This window comes from Piliocolobus tephrosceles, unplaced genomic scaffold (genome assembly GCF_002776525.5).
Source record: "Piliocolobus tephrosceles isolate RC106 unplaced genomic scaffold, ASM277652v3 unscaffolded_20, whole genome shotgun sequence".
In the NCBI taxonomy this organism is placed as follows: domain Eukaryota; kingdom Metazoa; phylum Chordata; class Mammalia; order Primates; family Cercopithecidae; genus Piliocolobus; species Piliocolobus tephrosceles.
In genome coordinates, this window is record NW_022302087.1 from 1,837,900 (window position 1) to 1,857,764 (window position 19,865).

Here is a 19,865-nt window from a genome sequence, read left to right on the forward strand (position 1 = left end):
AAAAAAAAAAAAAAAAAAAAAAAAAAGACACAAAATAAGCATGGGGAGCACTTTGGGCAGAGAGTGCTCTTCTGGACCAGTTCAACATGAGTTCACGTTCCCAACACATGAAGCTCAATCTCCTCTTCTGTAAAAATGAGATTAATACATACTTGCCTCCTACGAAGATTAAATAATTTTGAAAAATGTCTGGCATTTTGCTTAGCAAGTAATTACGAATCAAATATGTATATATATATATATATATATACACACACACACATATATATATATAGAAGCTCTTAAAATCATGACCCTTTGTATCTGTGCTCAGTGTCTCAGTGCTTCCTATAAAAGCATCAAATAAGTATTTTCTTTCTTTTTTTAAAAATTTTTCTGGAGATGGAGTTTCGTTCTTATTGCCCAGGCTGGAATGCAATGGTGTGGTCTTGGCTCACTGCAACCTCCGCCTCCTGGGTTCAAGCGATTCTCCTGCCTCAGCCTCCCTAGTACCTGGGATTACAGGCACCCACCACCACGCCCAGCTAATTTTTGTATTTTTAGTAGAGACAGTGTTTCACTATGTTGGCCAGGCTGGTCTCGAACACTTGACCTTGTGATCTGCCCGCCTTGGCCTCCTAAAGTGCTGGGATTACAGGCATAAGCCACCGTGCCCATGGCTTGTTTTGTTTTGAGACAGGGTCTCGCTCTGTCACCCAGGCTGGAGTGCAGTGGTGCGATCTCAGCTCACTGCAACTTCCACCTCCCAGGTTCAAGTGATTATCATGCCTCAGCCTCCTGAGTAGCTGGGACTATAGGCATGTGCCACCGTGCCTGGATAATGTTTATATTTTTTGTAGAGACAGGGTTTCTCCATGTTGGCCACGTTGGTCTTGAACTCCTGGCCTCAAGTGATCAGCCCTCCTCGGCCTCCCAAAGCGCTGGGATTGTCGGTGTAAGCCATCACGCCCGGCCTCAAACCTATGTTTGGATTCTAAATTCCATGTTTCTTTTATGCTACATACAGCAGCCTGTTATTTTCTGTTGCCCTCAACAACCAACTGAATAGAACGTTATGTCGGATTTATCCTCCAAAATGTCTAGATTTTGAACCACAAAATATCAGCTCTCCCTATAGAAAACAAAGAAACCACCACGTTGTCTATCCCTAGTCAACAATGGTCCACATCATTCTGTTAGCCTGAATCATTTTTCTCTACAGCCCCCCATCTCACCTCACTCTGCTTAGCTCTAACACATCATTGTTTACTTCATCTTGAAATCCTCATTATCGACCCAGAAGATAAAATCCTTCTGAAAATACTTATTTGGGCTGGTCACAGGGGCTCACGCCTATAATCCCAGCACTTTGGGAAGCCAAGGCGGGTGGATCACCTGAGGTCAGGAGTTTGAGGCCAGCCTGGCCAACATAGTGAAACACTGTCTCTACTAAAAATACAAAAATTAGCTGGGCATGGTGTTGCGTGCCTGTAGTCCCACCTACTTGGGAGGCTGAGGCAGGAGAATTGCTTGAACCTGGGAGGTGGAGATTGTAGTGAGTTGAGATCGTGCCGCTGCACTCCAGCCTGGGCAACAGAGCGAGACTCCATCTCAAAGAAAAACCAACAACAACAAAACAGAAAGAAAACATAGGTTTGAGTCCCAAGTCTGCTGTTGTAATGGGCAAGTCTTTAAATACCTGAATCTGTTACCTCATTTTTTTTTTTGAGACAGAGTCTCACTGTGTTTCCCGGGCTGGAGTGCAGTGGCGCGATCTCAACTCACTGCCGCCTCCGCCTCCTGGGTTCAAGCAGTTCTCCTGCCTCAGCCTCCTGAGTAGCTGGGATTGCAGGGGTGCACCACCATGCCTGGCTAACTTTTCTGTTTTTAGTAGAGATGGGGTTTTACCATGTTGGCCAGGCTGGTCTCGATCTCCTGACCTCAAGTGATTTGGGCGAATCACTTGTGATTCACATCAGCCTCCCAAAGTTCTGGGATTATAGGCGTGAGCCTGTTACCCGGCCTTGTTACCTCATTTTTAATGTGAGAAATAAAATTTGATATGTATATATGCAAATCGAGTTGTGAGAAATGTGAAAAGATTTTGTAAAATTTTATTTTATTTTATTTTTTTTTTGAGACGGAGTCTCGCTCTGTCGCCCAGGCTGGAGTGCAGTGGCCGGATCTCAGCTCACTGCAAGCTCTGCCTCCCGGGTTTATGCCATTCTCCTGCCTCAGCCTCCCGAGTAGCTGGGACTACAGGCGCCCGCCAACTCGCCCGGCTAGTTTTTTGTATTTTTTAGTAGAGACGGGGTTTCACCGTGTTAGCCAGGATGGTCTCGATCTCCTGACCTCGTGATCCGCCCGTCTCGGCCTCCCAAAGTGCTGGGATTACAGGCTTGAGCCACCGCGCCCGGCCGATTTTGTAAAATTTTAAAAGAATCTTGCCAACTTTAAATTATTACTACTTTGGTTCCATTCTTTTCTTAGGTCATCTACTTCAAACAAATGAACAGTTTACGGCTCCACAAAAAGCTAGATGCAAAACACCAGCCCCTCCCTTGCCAACCATTTTGCCTCCCATTAATAAGGTGTGTCGGGACACCTTGCGGGACTGGTGTCAACAACTCGGTTTGAGTACTAATGGCAAGGTTAGTACACTTGGGTGAATATCTGCTGCTGGGAAAAACTGTGGGAATCTTTGTTAACTTTTATTTCTCTCTTCATTTCCTAAGAAAATCGAAGTTTATCTGAGGCTCCATAGGCATGCTTACCCTGAACAACAGCAAGTGAGTAATGAGTGTGTTGATGGTGTGAAGGTGGGTCCCACCATTTTTCCGGTCCCTACCCAGGCACCATTTCTTTTTTTTGTTTGTTTTTGTTTTTGTTTTTTGAGACGGAGTCTCGCTCTGTCGCCCAGGCTGGAGTGCAGTGGCCGGATCTCAGCTCACTGCAAGCTTCGCCTCCCAGGTTTACGCCATTCTCCTGCCTCAGCCTCCCGAGTAGCTGGGACTACAGGCGCCCGCCACCTCGCCCAGCTAGTTTTTTTGTGTTTTTTAGTAGAGACGGGGTTTCACTGTGTTAGCCAGGGTAGTCTCGATCTCCTGACCTCGTGATCCGCCCATCTCGGCCTCCCAAAGTGCTGGGATTACAGGCTTGAGCCACCGCGCCCGGCCTCCCAGGCACCATTTCTGTATGTTGTACCTCTAAGGCAGGGTTTCTTAACTGTGGCATTATTGACATTTCGGAACAAATAATTTTTTGTTTGTTTTGGGGCCTGCTCTGTACATTGTTGGATGTTTTGCAGCATCCCCAGCCTCTACCAACTGGATGTCAGTAGCAACCTTTGCTCCCCCTGCACAGGTTCAACAACCAAAAATTTCTCCCAGTGGAGAATTTGCGATTTATGGGAACTAATATTCCTAAACCCTTTCCACATTGACATACATGTTCAGGTCAGTACAAAGAATAATAAAATTGGCCGGGTGCAGTGGCTCACGCCTGTAATCCCAGCACTTTGGGAGGCCGAGGTGGGTAGATTACTTGAGGTCGGGAGTTTGAGACCAGCCTGACCAACATGGGGAAACCCCATTTCTACTAAAAATACAAAATTAGCCAGACATCGTGGCATATGCCTATAATCCCAGCTACTCTGGAGGCTGAGGCAGGAGAATCGCTTGAACCTGGGAGGTAGAGATTGCGGTGAGCCAAGATGGTGCCGTTGCACTTCAGCCTGGGCAACAAGAGTGAAGCTCCGTCTTAAAAATAAAAATAAAAAAAAGAATAATAAAATTGACCCAAAAGTCCTTACAGCCCTAGCGGTTTACTGAATACTCATCATGAATTTCATTTGCAGGATATGCCTGAAATGTCACAAGAGACCAAATTACAGCGATGTTCGAGGAAACGCAAGGCAGTGACCAAGAGAGCAAGGCTTCAGAAACGTTATGAGGTGAATGAGAGAGCAGAAGAGACTAATACAGTTGAAGTGATAACTTCAGCACCAGGAGCCATGTTGGCATCATGGGCAAGAATTGCTGCAAGAGCTGTTCAGCCTAAGGCTTTGAATTCATGTTCCATTCCTGTTTCTCTTGAGGCCTTTTTGATGCAAGCTTCTGGTAAGATCAACCTTAAAGTGTGAGTCCCACTCCAGAGGATAAGGTTAACTTTTATTAGTCCAAGACTGAAACATGGTCAAAGGGAAGGCGTTTGCTAAAATATCTGAAGATTAGAAATTGGATTCACATAGGACATCTCTCTTTCATCCATCATATTGATGGATAGTCATGTTTTGTCCGGATGGGTCTCTAAGTCAGGTGACTAAGTAGTGGCCCTTTTCCATCACTAAGCAGAATTCCAAGGCGAGAAGAAAGCATAACCCGATAATCTTGGGCCACAGTCTGAGGTCTTCCCCTTTTTTCTCTCTTCCTTAAGGCATTTATGACATAGTGAGTAAGAGGAATGTGTTGGTTCAAATTCTTGCTTTACCATTTCCTAGATATGTGACATTGGCAAGTTACTTACTTTAAGCCTTAATATCCTGTTTGTTTGTTTGTTTTGAGATGGAGTTTCACTCTTGTTGCCCAGGCTGGAATGCAATGCTGCGATCTTGGCTCACTGCAACTCTGCCTCCCAGGTTTAAGCAATTCTGCCTCAGCCTCCCAAGTAGCTGGGATTACAGGCACCCGCCACCATGCCCAGCTAATTTTTTGTATTTTTAGTAGAGACGGGGTTTCACTATGTTGGCCAGGCTGATCTCAAACTCCTGACCTCAGGCGATCCGCTGGCCTCGGCCTCCCAAAGTGCTGGGATTACAGGTGTGAGCCACTGCTCCCAGCCAAGTATTCTATTCTACAAAGTGAAGATATACCTATGTCATAGAATAGTAGTGGCTGAGTGTCGTGGCTCACTACAGGCCCAGCACTTTGGAAGGCCAAGGTGGGAGGATTGCTAGAGCTCATGAGTTAGAGACCAGCCTGGATAACATGGCGAAATCCCCTCTCTACAAAAAATACAAAAAAAAAATAAAAGCCGGGCATGGTGGTGTGTGCCTGTAGTCCCAGCTTCTCAGGAGGCTGGGGTGGGAGAGTGGCTTGAGTCCAGAAGGTGGAGGTTGCGGTGAGCTGAGATTGTGTCATGGCACTCTGGCCTGACAGACAGATCCAGACCCTGTCTTTAAAAAAAAAAAATGTTGGCCAGGTGCACTGGCTCATGCCTGTAATCCCAGCACTTTGAGATGCCAAGGAACGTGAATCACCTGAGGTCAGGAGTTTAAGATCGGCCTGGCCAACATGATGAAACCGTGTCTCTACTAAAAATACAAAAATTAGCCGGGTGTGGTGGCAGGTGGCTGTAATTCCAGCTACTCGGGAGGCTGAGGCAGGAGAATCGCTTGAACCTGGGAGGCGGAGGTTGCAGTGAGTTGAGATGGCGCCACCACATTCCAGCCTGGGCACCAAGAGCAAAACTCCATCTCAAAAAAAAAAAAAAAAGTCGTGACATTTATATGAGACACAGAACTTGGCGTGTTGAAAGCAGGCAATAATAATTAAACGGTTTTGGGTCCTTGTCCTCTAAGAAATCTTTTTTGCGACACAGTTTCAAAGACACCACGCCCAGCTAATTTTTGTATTTTTAGTAGAGATGGGTTTCACTGTGTTAGCCAGGATGGTCTCGATCTCCTGATCTTGTGATCTGCCAGCCTCGGCCTTCCAAAGTGCTGGGATTATAGGCATGAGCCACTGCCATGTTGGTCAGGCTGGAGTACAGTGGCACGATCTTGGCTGACGGCAACCTCTGCCTCCCATAGTCAAGCGATTCTTGTGCCTCAGCCTCCTGAGTAGCTGGGATTACAGGCACGGGCCATCATGCCCGGCTAATTTTTGTATTATTAGTAGAGATTGGGTTTCACCATGTTGGCCAGGCTGGTCTCAAACTCCTGACCTCAAGTGATCCACCCTTCCAAAGTGTTGGGATAACAGGCGTGAGTCACTGCATCCAACCCTCCAAGAAAGCGTTTTTTTTTGTTTGTTTGTTTGTTTGTTTTTGAGATGGAGTTTCACTCTTGTTGCCCAGGCTAGAGTGCAATGGCATAATTTTGGCTCACCGCAACCTTTGCCTCCCAGGTTCAAGTGATTCTCCTGCCTCAGCCTCCTGAGTAGCTGGGATTACAGTCATGCACCACCACGCCTGGCTAATTTTTTTTTTTTTCCCAGTAGAGACGTGGTTTCTCCATGTTAGTCAGGCTGGTCTCGAACTCCCAACCTCAGGTGATCCGCCTGCCTCGGCCTCCTAAAGTGCTGGGATTACAGGTATGAGCCACTGCACCCAGTGCCCACTAAGAAATCTTGAGGAGGGCCGGGTATGGTGGCTCACACCTGTAATCCCAGCACTTTGGGAGGCTGAGGCGGGTGGATCACCAGAGGTCAGGAGTTCAAGACCAGCCTCACCAACGTGGAGAAACCCTGTCTGTACTAAAAATACTAAAAACGTTAGCCGGGTGTGGTGGCGCATGGCTATAATTCCAGCTACTTGGGAGGCTGAGGCAGGAGAATCGCTTGAACCTCGGAGGCGGAGGTTGCAGTGAGCTGAGATTATGCCATTGCACTCCAGACTGGACAACAGGAGCGAAACTCCATCTCAAAAAAAAAAAGAAATCTTGAGGATAACTTAACTCCACGTTTCCCCAACTCTTGCTCTTCTTTTCTTGCTATTGCTTTTATTTCCAGGGTCTGCTATCTCAAGTCACCTTCCGTTTTGGCTTGAATCCTTTTCTTCCTCCCCCATCTTCCAATTTCCAGAACTATTCTAGATCCTATTTTACTCCAGCTAACTAGTATGGTAGGCCACATTATTCGTCATACAAGGAAACCAACCAGAAGGAAGACCTAAAGCTAAAATTGGCATATCCTCTGCTCTTCAAGCTACGTACCTTTATGTGGGGACAGTGGACACCTTTTAATAATTCGTGCAAAGGCATTGTCTAGCCATAAAGCTGCATGCCTGGGGGCACTGCCTTCCCAAAGATGACACCTCTAATTTTTATTAATATGCTGTATGAGTTACTATTATCCCACAGTGACTTATCATTTTATATTTCTCTTCATTCTGCAATTGTTAAGCATCTGCTATGGTCCAGAGGTATGTCTAGCTGCTGGGTATATACTGTGCTAAACACACACATGTTCTCTTGTTTTACAGTCTAATTGGGGAGCTATCACGGTACATATACTGCTTATTTACAGATATTTAAGTTCACTGTGACTGCTCCTTTCCCTCAATTTCAGATGTTCCATAAGTGTACCACTTATTTTCTTGCAAATATCCCATCTCCCTAATTAAATTGTTCCTTACACTTTTAAACAGATGCTTGTCTGTTTCCTATAGCTGAGGCAGTACAATGTAGTGGTTAAGTAAATGCGCTGTAAGTCATTCAGAATGCTGACTTTCTCTCAATTTCAGACCTTCCATAAGTGTACCACTTGTTTTCTTGCAAATATTACATCTCCCTATTGAAATTATTCCTTACACTTTTTTTTTTTTTTTTGAAACGGAGTTTCACTCTTGTTGCCCAGGCTGGAGTGCAGTGGTGCCATCTCAGCTCGCTGTAGCCTCCACTTCCCAGGTTCAGGCGATTTTCCTGCCTCAGCCTCCTGAGTAGCTGGGATTACAGGTGTGCGCCACCACACCCAGCTAATTTTGTATTTTTAGTAGAGATGGGGTTTTGCCATGTTGGTCAGGCTGGTCTCGAACTCCTGACCTCGGGTGATCCACCCACCTAGGCCTCCCAAAGTGCTGGGATTACAGGTGTGAGCCACCACACCCAGCCTGTTCATTACACTTTTATTTATTTATTTATTTATTTATTTATTTATTTATCTTTATTTTTTTGAGACGGGTCTTGCTCTATTGCCCAGGCTGGAGTACAGTGGTGCAGTCCTGGCTCACTGCAACCTCTGCCTCCCGAGTTCACGCCATTCTCCTGCCTCAGCCTCCTGAGTAGCTGGGACTATAGGCGCCTGCCACCACGCCTGGCTGATTTTTGTATTTTTAGTAGAGATGGGTTTTACTGTGTTAGCTGGGATGGTCTCGATTTCCTGACCTCATGATCTGCCCGCCTCGGCCTCCCAAAGTGCTGGGATTACAGGCGTGAGCCACCGCGCCCAGCCTCCTTACACTTTTAAACAGACGCTTGTCTGTTTCCTATAGCTGAGGAAGTACAATGTAGTGGTTACATAAATGGCCTGTAAGTCAGTCAGAATACCTGGATCCATGACTTGGCTCTGGGTAATGTATGATATTTAACACCATAAGCTTCAGTTATCTCACCTGTGAATAAGAAATGATAAGAAAAGCAAATAGAAGGTAAATATTAATAGTGAACTTAATAGTAAATGTATTAATACATATAAACCACCTAGCAAAATACTGGACACAAAGCAAGCATTTCAAAATGGCAACCATTATTTTTTGTTTATTTATTTATTTATTTTTATTTTTTTTTTGAGATGGAGTCTCGCTCTGTCGCCCAGGCTGGAGTGCTGTGGCCGGATCTCAGCTCACTGCAAGCTCCGCCTCCCGGGTTCAGGCCATTCTCCTGCCTCAGCCTCCCGGGTAGCTGGGACTACAGGCACCGCCACCTCACCCGGCTAGTGTTTTTTTGTAGTTTTTAGTAGAGACAGGGTTTCACCGTGTTAGCCAGGATGGTCTCGATCTCCTGACCTCATGATCCGCCCGTCTCGGCCTCCCAAAGTGCTGGGATTACAGGCTTGAGCCACCGTGCCCGGCCATTTATTTTTTGAGATGGAGTTTTGCTGTCGTCACCCAGGCTGGAGTGCAGTGGTGTGATCTCGGCTCACCACAACCTCCGCCTTCCGGGTTCAAGCGATTATTGTGCCTCAGCCTCCTGAGTAGCTGGGATTACAGGCATGCACCACCACGCCTAGCTAATTTTGTATTTTTAGTAGAGATGAGGTTTCTCCATGTTGGTCAGGCTGCTCTCAAACTCCCGATCTCAGGTGATCCTCCTGCCTCAGCCTCCCAAAGTGCTGGGATTACAGGTGTGAGCCACCATGCCCAGCTGGCAACAGTTATTATTCTTTGTGTTATGTAACTTGTGAAATTAGATCATAGTGTCATGTGATCTGCATTTTCATGCATCTCATTCAATTGATTTGTGAGCAGAATATAAAAGCAAATTCAAGAGTGACTTGCTGAGAGGTTGTGTTGGGGTGCTATCTTGATTTTTGCTGTCTGTGTTTGTTTTTCCTTTCCAGGTGTCAGGTGGTGTGTGGTCCATGGCAGACTTCTCTCGGCAGACACAAAGGGTTGGGTACGCCTGCAGTTTCATGCAGGTCAGGCCTGGGTGCCTACCACTCGCAGGAGGATGATTTCTCTCTTCTTGTTACCTGCATGCATTTTCCCATCCCCAGGCGTAGAAGATAATATGTTATGCCCCGACTGTGCTAAGAGGTAACCCTTATGTATCTTGTTAAGCATGGCACATAGAAAAGTAGGTGTATAAGCTGGGCACGGTGGCTCACGCCTGTAATCCCAGCACTTTGGGAGGCCGAGGCGGGCGGTCACGAGGTCAGAAGATCGAGACCATCCTGGCTAACACGGTGAAACCCCGTCTCTACTAAAAATACAAAAAATTAGCCAGGCGTGGTGGCGAGTGCCTGTAGTCCCAGCTTCTCAGGAGGCTGAGGCAGGAGAATGGCATGAACCTGGGAGGCAGAGCTTGCAGTGAGCCGAGTCATGCCACTGCACTCCAGTGTGGGCGACAGAGCAAGACTCCATCTCAAAAAAAAAGAAAAAAAGAAAAGTAGGTGTATAGATGGATTTCTAAATAATTTAATGGTAGAAAGCAGAGGGCAAACATGCTGTCTTCTTAATGTGCCACATAGATCAGGCAAAAATAGGACACAAAAAGAACTCACTAGTGGATTACAACTCAATAAATGTGGCTAGTTCTTTTTTTTTTTTGAAATGGAGTTTTGCTCTTGTCACCCAGGCTGGAGTGCAGTGGCATAATCTTGGCTCACTGCAACCTCTGCCTCCTGGGTTCAAGCGATTCTCCTGCTTCAGTCTCCCGAGTAGCTAGGATTATAGGCGCACACCACCATGCCCAGCTAATTTTTGTATTTTTAGTAGAGACAGGGTTTCACCATGTTAGGCTGGTTTCAAACTCCTGACCTCGTGATCCACCCGCCTCGACCTCCCAGAGTGTTGGGATAACAGGCGTGAGCCACCGTGCCCAGCTAATTTTTGTATTTTTAATAGAGACAGGGTTTCAGTATGTTGGCCAGGTTGATCTTGAACTTCTGACTTTAGGTGATCCACCCACCTTGGCCTCCCAAAGTACTGGTATTACAGGCGTGAGCCACCATGCCTGTAACTTTTGGGACACACTCCAGCCTGGGTGACAGAGTCAGGCTCCGTCTCAAAAAAAAATTTTAAAAGAAAAAGAAGGAAGAAAAAAGGAGGGAAGAATGAAGAGAGTTAATGTGGGAGGGAAAAGAGAGAAAGAGACAGAGAGAGACAGAAAAGAAAGGAACCTCCCTTGAGGTTACTGCCTCAACTAACTGCTCTCTCTTCCTGCCAGGCTCAGCTAATGAAGGTGATCAATATGTCCTGCTTCTAGTTCTGCACATATTCTACTCTTAAGTTACTGCAATCATATTTTGGGTTTTACTGATCCTCTCAACCTACTCTCAAAAAGGCCATCAGCGGTATCCTAAACAGCCAGTCTAAGAGCACCACATTCCTCATTACCTGACATGGCCATCTCACTGCCAGCCATTTCTTCCTTCTAAGACTCTGTCCATTGCTCCCTTTACTCACTCATCTGCTAACCTCTATGTTCTGTCTTCACTGTCCACCTCCCACTGATATGCTGATTATCTTTAGGGTTCCTCCTTCAGTTCCTTCCTACACACTCTTATCCACCATGTACGTGCTGATGACTCCCAAAGATGTTTAGGTCTAACTCATACTTCTCTCAGAACTCTAGAACATGTCCCAAATACCATAGATTCTTCTCCACTGAATAGGACTTCTATGTTTCCCCCACTTCTAAGACAGCATCTTGTTCTCTTTACTCCTACATCTTACATTTGTCTCATTCCTCCTTAAATGCTTTGTCCTTGTAATGAATTCTCTCTTTCCTGAATTACTAATCTCTTATTTATACTCCCGTCTATTCTGTTACGAGAGTTAGCCCACTTTCTTACTTTTTTTTTTTTTTTTTGAGACGGAGTTTCACTCTTGTTGCCCAAGCTGGAGTGCAGTGTTGCGATCTCGACTCACTGCAACCTCTGCCTCCCGGATTCAAGCGATTCTCCTGCCTCAGCCTCCCGAGTAGCTGGGATTACAGGCTCATGCCACCACGCCTGGCTAATTTTTGTATTTTTAGTGGAGACAGGGTTTCATCATGTTGGTCAGGCTGCTGTCAAACTCCAGAGATCGTGATCCGCCTGCCTTGGCCTCCCAAAGTACTGGGATTACAGGCGTGAGCCTATTTAGGTCACTTACAAAAAAAACAAAAAACAAAAAAAAAACTTATTTTATCTCCACACCTTTCTCATCTCAATTCCACCCAATTTTATCAACAAAAGCTGACATCGGGAATTATATAGTCTAAAGCAGTGTTTATGTGTATGTATATTTTCATGGAGAGCATGTAGTTTTCATTATATTCTCTCCACTGCAACCTCTGCCTCCCAGGTTCAAGCAGTCCTCCTGCCTCAGCCTCTGGAGTAGCTAGGATTGCAGGATGCACCACCACGCCCAGCTAATTTTTGTATTTTTAGTGGAGACAGGGTTCACCATGTTGCCAGGCTGGTCTGGAACTCCGGATCTCAAGTGATCCACCCGCCTTGGCCTCCCAAAGTGCTAGGATTACAGGAGTGAGCCACTGCACCCGGCCTTAAATTTTTTTAAATGAAAAAACCATAAGCATTTATGAATGGGGAGGAGCTGCATGAAGAGAGGAGAATAGAGAGTATAAAAGTGAAGGAAGCTGGGCATAGTGGCTCACGCTGCAATCCCAGCACTTGGGGAGGCCAAGGTGGGCAGATCACTTGAGCTCAGGAGTTTGAGACCGGCCTGAGAAACATGGTGAAACCCTGTCTCTACAAAAAAAAAATTAGCTAGATGTGGTGGCATGCACCTGTGGTCCCAGCTACTAGGGAGACTGAGGTGGGAGGATCGCCTCAGCCCTAAAAGTCAAGGCTGCAGTGAACTGCGATAGTACCACTGCACTCCAGCTTGGGCAAAAAAAAAAAAAAAAAAAAAAAAGAAGTGAGATCCATTGCAGTATGTGGAATGTGAGCCCTGAGAATAAGTGAACAACCCTTTTCCTTTATTTACTACATAAAGTCTTTTTATGCACCATTCCTAGGAATGGTTTTAGGACGAGTGACTCAGGAACTCCAGAAGTGCATTCTTTTTTTTTTTTTTTTTTTTTTTTTTTTTTTTTTGAGACTGATCTCGCTCTGTCGCCCAGGCTGAAGTTCAGTGGCGTGATCTCGGCTCACTGCAACCTCTGCCTCCCAGGTTCAAGCAATTCTCCTGTCTCAGCCTCCTGAGTAGCTGGGACTACAGGTGTGTTCCACCACACCCGGCTAATTTTTGTATTTTCAGCAGAGACGGGGTTTCACCATATTGGTCAGGCTGGTCTTGAATTCCTTACCTTAGGTGATCCACCCTCCTCGGCCTCCCGTAGTGCCGGGATTATAGGCGTGAGCCACCACGCCCGGCCCAGAAGTGCCGGGCGTGGTGGCTTTATCTTTATTTTATTGGTCATTTTAAAGGGATTGGTATGGAATGGTTTATCTTACTGTAGCAATTTTTCACAGTTCTTTTCTACTTGCCTTACAGGAATAAGAAGATGATGAGAAGATTAATGACAGTAGAGAAGTAGCAGCAACCTGTTTGAATACAATGTAAGAGACCAGAATATGCCAGCTCAAAATAAGTATTATTTTGATTTGAAGGCAGTTGAAAAGAGTCACATACAAGAGAAACTCTCTGCCTTCCCACTATTCACTAAAAAATAGGACATAAATGTATCAAGGTCCCTTGTCCGCTGTCTACCAGGAAGCACAAATGGTGGCACACCTGTAGATGACTTGTATCCCAATCATTGCTGTGCTGTGTCCTGACCATCCTTGGTACCTCCCGATGCCTTGAGTACTGACTTACTAAATATTTAGCTGTACAGAATACAATTTGGTTTTGTTTTAATTAATATAAATGAAAACTTGAGTGAAAAGTATAGAGTTCCCATGTATTCCCATGTACACAGTGCTTCACACCCCCTCCAGTTTCCTCCGTTACTAACTTGCATTAGGGTGCTACATTTTTTACAATTGATGAGGCAGGGCTGGGTGTGGTGGTGGTCACCTGTAGTCTCAGCTCCCTGGGAAGCTAAGTCAGGAGGATCACTTGCACCCAGGAGGAGTTCAAGGTTGTAGTGCTCTGTGATCACACCTGTGAATTGCCATTGCACTCCAGCCTTCCCAACATAGTCTCAAAAAAAAAAAAAAAAAAAAATTCACGCCTGTAATCCCAGCACTTTGGGAGGCTGAGGCGGACAGATCACCTGAGGTCGGAAGTTTGAGACTAGCCTGAACACCATGGAGAAACTCCATCTCTACTAAAAATACAAAATTAGCTGGGCGTGGTGACGCATGCCTGTAATCCCAGCTACTCCGGAGGCTGAGGCATGAGAATTGCTTGAACCCAGGAGGTGGAGGTTGCGGTGAGCCGAGATTGTGCCATTGCATTCCAGCCTGGGCAACAAGAGCGAAAATCTGTCTCAAAAAAAACAAACAAAAAAGCACTAATGAGTCAATATTGATACATTATTCTTTTTACTTTATCTTTATCTTTTTTTTGAGACGGGGTCTCGTTCTTGTCACCCAGGCTGGAATATAATGATGAGATCTTGGCTCACTGCAACCGCTGCCTCCCAGGTTCAAGCGATTCTCCTGCCTCAGCCTCCCAAGTAGCTGGGATTACAGGCGCACACCACGACACCCAGCTAAATTTTTTTTTTTTTTGAGACAGTCTCACTTTGTTGCTCAGGCTGGAGTGCAGTGGGGTGATCTCAGCTGACTGCAACCTCCGCCTCCTGGGTACAAGCAATTCTGCTTCAGCCTCCCGAGTAGCTGGGATTACAAGCATGTGCCACCATACCCGGCTAATTTTTTTGTATTTTTAGTAGAGATGGGGTTTTACCATATTGGCCAGGCTTGTCTTGAACTCCTAATCTTGGGATCCACCCGCCTCGGTGTCCCAAAGTGCTGGGATTACAGGCGTGAGCCACCACACCCGACCCCCAGCCAATTTTTTTTTTTTTTTTTAATGTTTAGTAGAGTCAGGGTTTCACCATTTTGGTCAGGCTGGTCTCAAACTCCTGACCTCAGGCCTCCTGCCTCAGCCTCCCAGTGCTGGGATTATAGGCATGAGCCACCGTGCCTGGCCTGTTTTTCTTTTTTTTAAATTCGTTTATTTTTGAGACAGCATCTGCCTGTGTCACCCAGGCTGGAATGCAGTGGCATGATCTCAGCTCACTGCAACCTCCACCTTCCGTGTTCAAGCCATCCTCTCACCTCAGCATCCCAAGTAGCTGGGACTACAGACATACACCATCATGGCTGGCTAATTTTTTTTAACTTTTGATAGAGGCCGAGTTTCACCATGTTGCTCAGGCAAACAGCCTGGTTCAAGACCATTGAACTGAGCTCAAGCAATCCATCCGCCTCAGCCTTCCAAAGTGCAGGGATTACAGGCATGAGCCACTCTGCCTGGCTATTTTATTATTATTTTTATTTATTTTTTTTCAGACACAGTCTTACTCTATCACCGGGCTGGAGTGCAGTGGCGCCGATCTCAGCTCACTGCAACCTCCGCCTCCAGGTTCAAGCGATTCTCCTGCCTCAGCCTCCTGAGTAGCTGGGATTACAGGCGTCCGCCACTAGGCCCAGCTAATTTTTTGTATTTTTCTGGTAGAGATGGGGTTTCACCATGTTGACCAGGCTGGTCTTGAGCTCCTGACTTTGTGATTCACCCACCTTGGCTTCCCGAAGGGCTGGGATTATAGGCGTGAGCTACCACGCCTGGCTTTTTTATTATTTTTTTATAGAGATGGGGTCTCACCATGTTTCCCAGGCTGGTCAAACTGCTAGGCTCCAGCAGTCCTCCCACCTCAGGCTCCCCGAGTTCTGGGATTACAGATGGGAACCTCTACACCCAGCGGATACCTTATTATTAACTAAACTCTATAGTTCATGTTAGGTTTTATTATTCATGTTGTACATTCTATGGTTTTGACAAATGTAAAATGACATTTATCCAACATAGTATCATACAGAATAATTTCACTACCTTAGAAATCCCTTGTGTTGTACCAATTCATCCCTCCCCCCAGGCCCATACACTGGAAACCACAGATCTTTTATTGTTGCCGTAGCGTTGCCTTTTTTTTTTTTTTTTTTTTGGCTGAGTCACCCAGGCTGGAGCACAATGGTGCAATTGTAGCTCATTGCAGCCTTGAACTCCTAGGCTCAAGGGATCCTCCTGGCCCAGCCTTCCCAGACACTGGGACTACAGGTGTGTGCCACTGTACCTAGCTAGTTTTGTTTTTTCATTTTTGGTAGAGACGGGTCTCACTGTGTTGGCAAGACTGGTCTCAAACTTCTGGCCTCAAGCCATCCTTCTGCCTTAGCCTCCCACAGTGCTGGGATTATAGGCATGAGCCAGTGTGCCTGGCCCATCATTGCTTTGCCATTTCCAGAATGTTGTGTATAGTTGGAATTTTACAGTGTGTAGCCTTTTCATATTGGCTTTCACATAGCAATGTGTAGTGAAGATTTCCTCCATGTGTTGCCATGGCCTGACAGCTCATTTCTGCCAAACTGTAAAAGTGGCTGTAGCATTTGGCATTCCTACCAGCAATGAATGAGAGCTCTTGTTGCACCATATCCTTGTTAGTATTTCATATTGTTTGGATTTTAGCCATTCTAATAGGTGTGCCACAGTGGTTTTTTTTTTTGAGACAGAGTCTCCCAGAGAGTGCAGTTGCCCAGCCTGGAGTGCAGTGGCGTGATCTCAGCTCACTGCAACCTTTGCCTCCTGGGTTCAAGTGATTCTCCTGCCTCAGCCTCCCGAGCAGCTGGGACTACAGGCGCCCGCCACCTCACCCAGCTAGTTTTTTTTTTTTTTTTGTATTTTTTAGTAGAGACGGGGTTTCACCATGTTAGCCAGGATGGTCTCGATCTCCTGACCTCGTGATCCGTCCGTCTCGGCCTCCCAAAGTGCTGGGATTACAGGCTTGAGCCACCGCACCCGGCCTCAGTTTGCACATTTTTTAATTGGGTTGTTTTATTATTGAGTTTTAAGAGGCCTTTGTATATTTTGAGTAACAGTCCTCTATCAGATATATCTTTGGCAGATAATTTTCTCATTTCTTTCCTTCTTTTGAGACAACAGAGTTTTTGCCCTTGTTTTCCAGACTGGAGTGCAATGGCACGATCTTGGCTTACCGCAACCTCTGCCTCCTGGGTTCAAACAATTCTCCTGTCTCAGCCTCCCAAGTAGCTGGGATTACACGCATGTGCCACCACGCCCGGCTAATTTTTCTATTAGTAGAGACAGTGTTTCTCCGTGTTGGTCAGGCTAGTCTCAAACTCCTGAGCTCAGGTGATCCATCTGCCTCAGCCTCCCACAGTGCTGGGATTACAGGCATGAGCCACCACGCCCTGCTTTCTTTCCTTCTCTTTAAATGTCACTTTACTCTCTTCTTGTTTGTAAGGTCTCTGAAGAGAAGTCCAATGTAATTCTTACCTTTGTTCCTTTACAATTAAGGTGCTTTTTTCTCTTACTTAAAGATTTTCTATGTGTCTTTGTTTTTCTGCAGTTTGAGTATGATATACCTTCGTGTTGAATTTTTGGTGTTTATCCTACTTCCTGTCTCTGAGGTTCCTGGATCTGTGGTTTTGTATGTCATTAATTTTGGGATATTTTCAGCCATTGTTTCACAACTTTTCTATTCCTTTCTCTCTTCTGGTATTTTCATTACACGTTGAAGCCTTTTTGTAATTGCCTCACAATTCTTGGATATTCAGTTCTGTCTTTTTAAAAAATTTTTTCATTTTGCTTTTTCAGTTTTGGAGGTTCCTATTGATACTTCTTTAAGCCCTCTGATTCTTTTGTTGGCAGTCCAGCTGTAGATCAGTCCATGAAGGCAGTTTTCATTTCTGTCAGTATTTTCTTCTAATTTCTATCATTTTATTTTGATTCTTAGAATTTCCATCTTCCCACTTGCATTACTCATCAGTTTTGTATCTTGTCCACTTTTTCTGTTAGAGCCCTTAGCTTATTAATCAACACTGTTTTAAATGCCTGGTCTGTTAATTCCGACGTCTCTGTCATATCTTAGTCTGGATCTGATGCTTCCTTTGTCTTCAAATCATGCTTTTTGTCTCTTTCTCTCTCTATATATATGTATGTGTATGTGTGTGTGTATATATACACACATATATATACACACACACATATATATGCTATTTGTCTCTATATATCTATATATAAATATAGATATTGTATCTATGTATAGAGATATATACATATAGATATATACATATATGTGTATGTTTATAAATCAGACTTGTATAAAAGAAAACCAGGGGCCTGGCATGGTGGCTCACACCTGTAATCCCAGCACTTTGAGAGACCAAGGTGGGTGGATCATTTGAGGTCAGGAGTTTGAGACCAGCCTGGCTAACATGGTGAGACCCCCACCTCTACTAAAAATACAAAAATTAGCTGGGCCTGGTGGTGGGCACCTGTATTTTTAGTAGAGATGATTGTACTTTTAGTAGAGATGAGGTTTCCCCATGTTGGCCAGGCTGGTCTCGAACTCCTGACCTCAGGTGATCTACCTGCTTCAGCCTCCCACAGTGCTGGGATTACAGGCGTGAGCCACTGCACCCAGCCAATAATTTGTTCTTGCTCCAAAAAGAAAATTATACAAATACAAAATGGAAACAATCTTAATTTTGTTACTTAAAATGTTAATGCGAACAATTATTTAATTATTATAATGGATCAACGAATGGAGTTCTCACTTTGAATTGAATTTGGCAATAGCTTTCAAAACCTATGACATTTGTATCAAAACTAATAAACAGTTTTGTTTTCTTTTTTGAGATGGAGCTTTGCTCTTGTTGCCCAGGCTGGTATACAATGGTTCATTCTTGACTCACCGCAACCTCCGCCTCCTGGATTCAAGCAATTCTCTTGCCTCAGCCTCCCAAGTAGCTGGGATTACAGGCATGCGCCACCACACCCAACTAATTTTGTATTTTTAGTAGAGGCAGGGTTTCACCATATTGGCCAGGCTATTCTTGAACTCCTGACCTCGTAATCTGCCCACCTCGGCTTCCCAAAGTGCTGAGATTACAGGTATGAGCCACTGTGCCTGGCCAATAAACAGTTTTTTTTACAGAACCTTCTCAATCAAGGCTAATTTAGTAATTTTATCCTCTTAATTTTCAGTTCTGTGCAGAAAGGGAAGAAGGACAGTTTAGGAAGATGTTATGGTCCAAGTAAGCACTTAAGCTCACCCTTTACACTTAACTGCTTACATTTAGAACTCTGAGAGCTTGAGAATATGTGTGCTTGTGACCTGCAGTATATTCTGTGGAATTAAAACGAAGCTATCCTGAACTCAGCCTATTGATGGCTAATGGCACAGTTGTCCGGTAGGCAGACTGTTTTAGAATGAGCCCAAATTTACGGGAGAATAGAACAGAAAAATTTCCACGTGGAAGCCATCCCAGTTGACTCCTTAGTTAGGCTTTCAGGTCAAAATAGAGTTAGAGCAAAATGCCATAACATCTGTCTTCTGAAAGTATCACTAATCAGTGGTCTTCTAGTAAAAACATGTCTTGTCTAAAGACTGGCCTGAAGACCAACACAGGAGTGGAAAACATGATATCATTAGACTTTGAAATAACTAAGAAGGGGTCTAATTCAGTAACCCAGAGGAAACTAATTCTGACTATACACTATTGTCTAGTATTTCCATCTGCCATTCTTTCTCTATTAAAACACCCTAACTCTTTTGACCCCAAACTCTGCGTATAGCTCAAAGCTGTTCTTAAATATACCTTTCAAATTTGCTTCTAGGTACTAAAGGAGGGATGTACTTTCAGACCATGTAACCTATTATGAAGGAATGGAAGAGGAGACAATTTGAATGAATCCTCATGATCTACAAAACAAAATCATAGTGACTAGGACTCCACAGTGAAGATGGTTGACTAGTGACCCAGCCCCATCTAAAGAACCCCTTTCTGTAAGTCTGAAAACCCATTAAAATAAAGTCACTGCAATTGGCCTTGTATTCATTCAGTGTGTGTTAAGGATCCATCAAGAAATCAGACTGTCTCTGATGTTACAAACTGACTGTTGTTGGGGACACACAAATGAGAAGCACTGTAGACAGGACAGATAAGGGAGAGGTGCCAGACTCGAGCAAGGAAGGGACAAGAGTAAATGGGTCTGTCTAGACTTAACCCTAGAGACCACAGTGAGAAGAAAAATGGTCTACATCTGTTAGTGGTTTCTATGTGCCAGGGGCTGGGTTAGAAGTGGGTGAAAAAAAAATAGAAAATGGCTCCTGCCCTTATATAATGTAAAGGATGGTAAAGAAGACTGATACTATACAGTGTACCTACGGAGATCCAACATTTACAAAGAAAGAGACAAGGACCCAAAAAGAAGCAGTACTAGAGGGGTGCTTCTATCATTGTGTGGTAAGGGAAAGACTTTCTGAATAAAGTCACATCTGAGCTCGAAAAAGGAGCCATTCAGAAAAC

At 44.9% G+C, this 19,865-nt stretch overlaps 1 protein-coding gene across 1 annotated transcript in view; it reads left to right on the top strand.

Annotated features, from left to right (window-relative positions):
- LOC113225247 (developmental pluripotency-associated protein 2) overlaps nucleotides 1-19,384 on the top strand; it is a 24,535-nt gene extending 5,151 nt beyond the window's left edge. The window contains exons 4-9 of the mRNA XM_026456801.2: nucleotides 2,470-2,630; nucleotides 2,715-2,768; nucleotides 3,836-4,097; nucleotides 9,255-9,450; nucleotides 12,859-12,923; nucleotides 19,174-19,384. Coding sequence (XP_026312586.1) covers nucleotides 2,470-2,630; nucleotides 2,715-2,768; nucleotides 3,836-4,097; nucleotides 9,255-9,450; nucleotides 12,859-12,901 — 716 coding nt within the window. The 3' untranslated portion in view covers nucleotides 12,902-12,923; nucleotides 19,174-19,384. The remainder of the gene's footprint in view (nucleotides 1-2,469; nucleotides 2,631-2,714; nucleotides 2,769-3,835; nucleotides 4,098-9,254; nucleotides 9,451-12,858; nucleotides 12,924-19,173) is intronic.
- The last annotated feature ends 481 nt before the right edge of the window (nucleotides 19,385-19,865 follow it).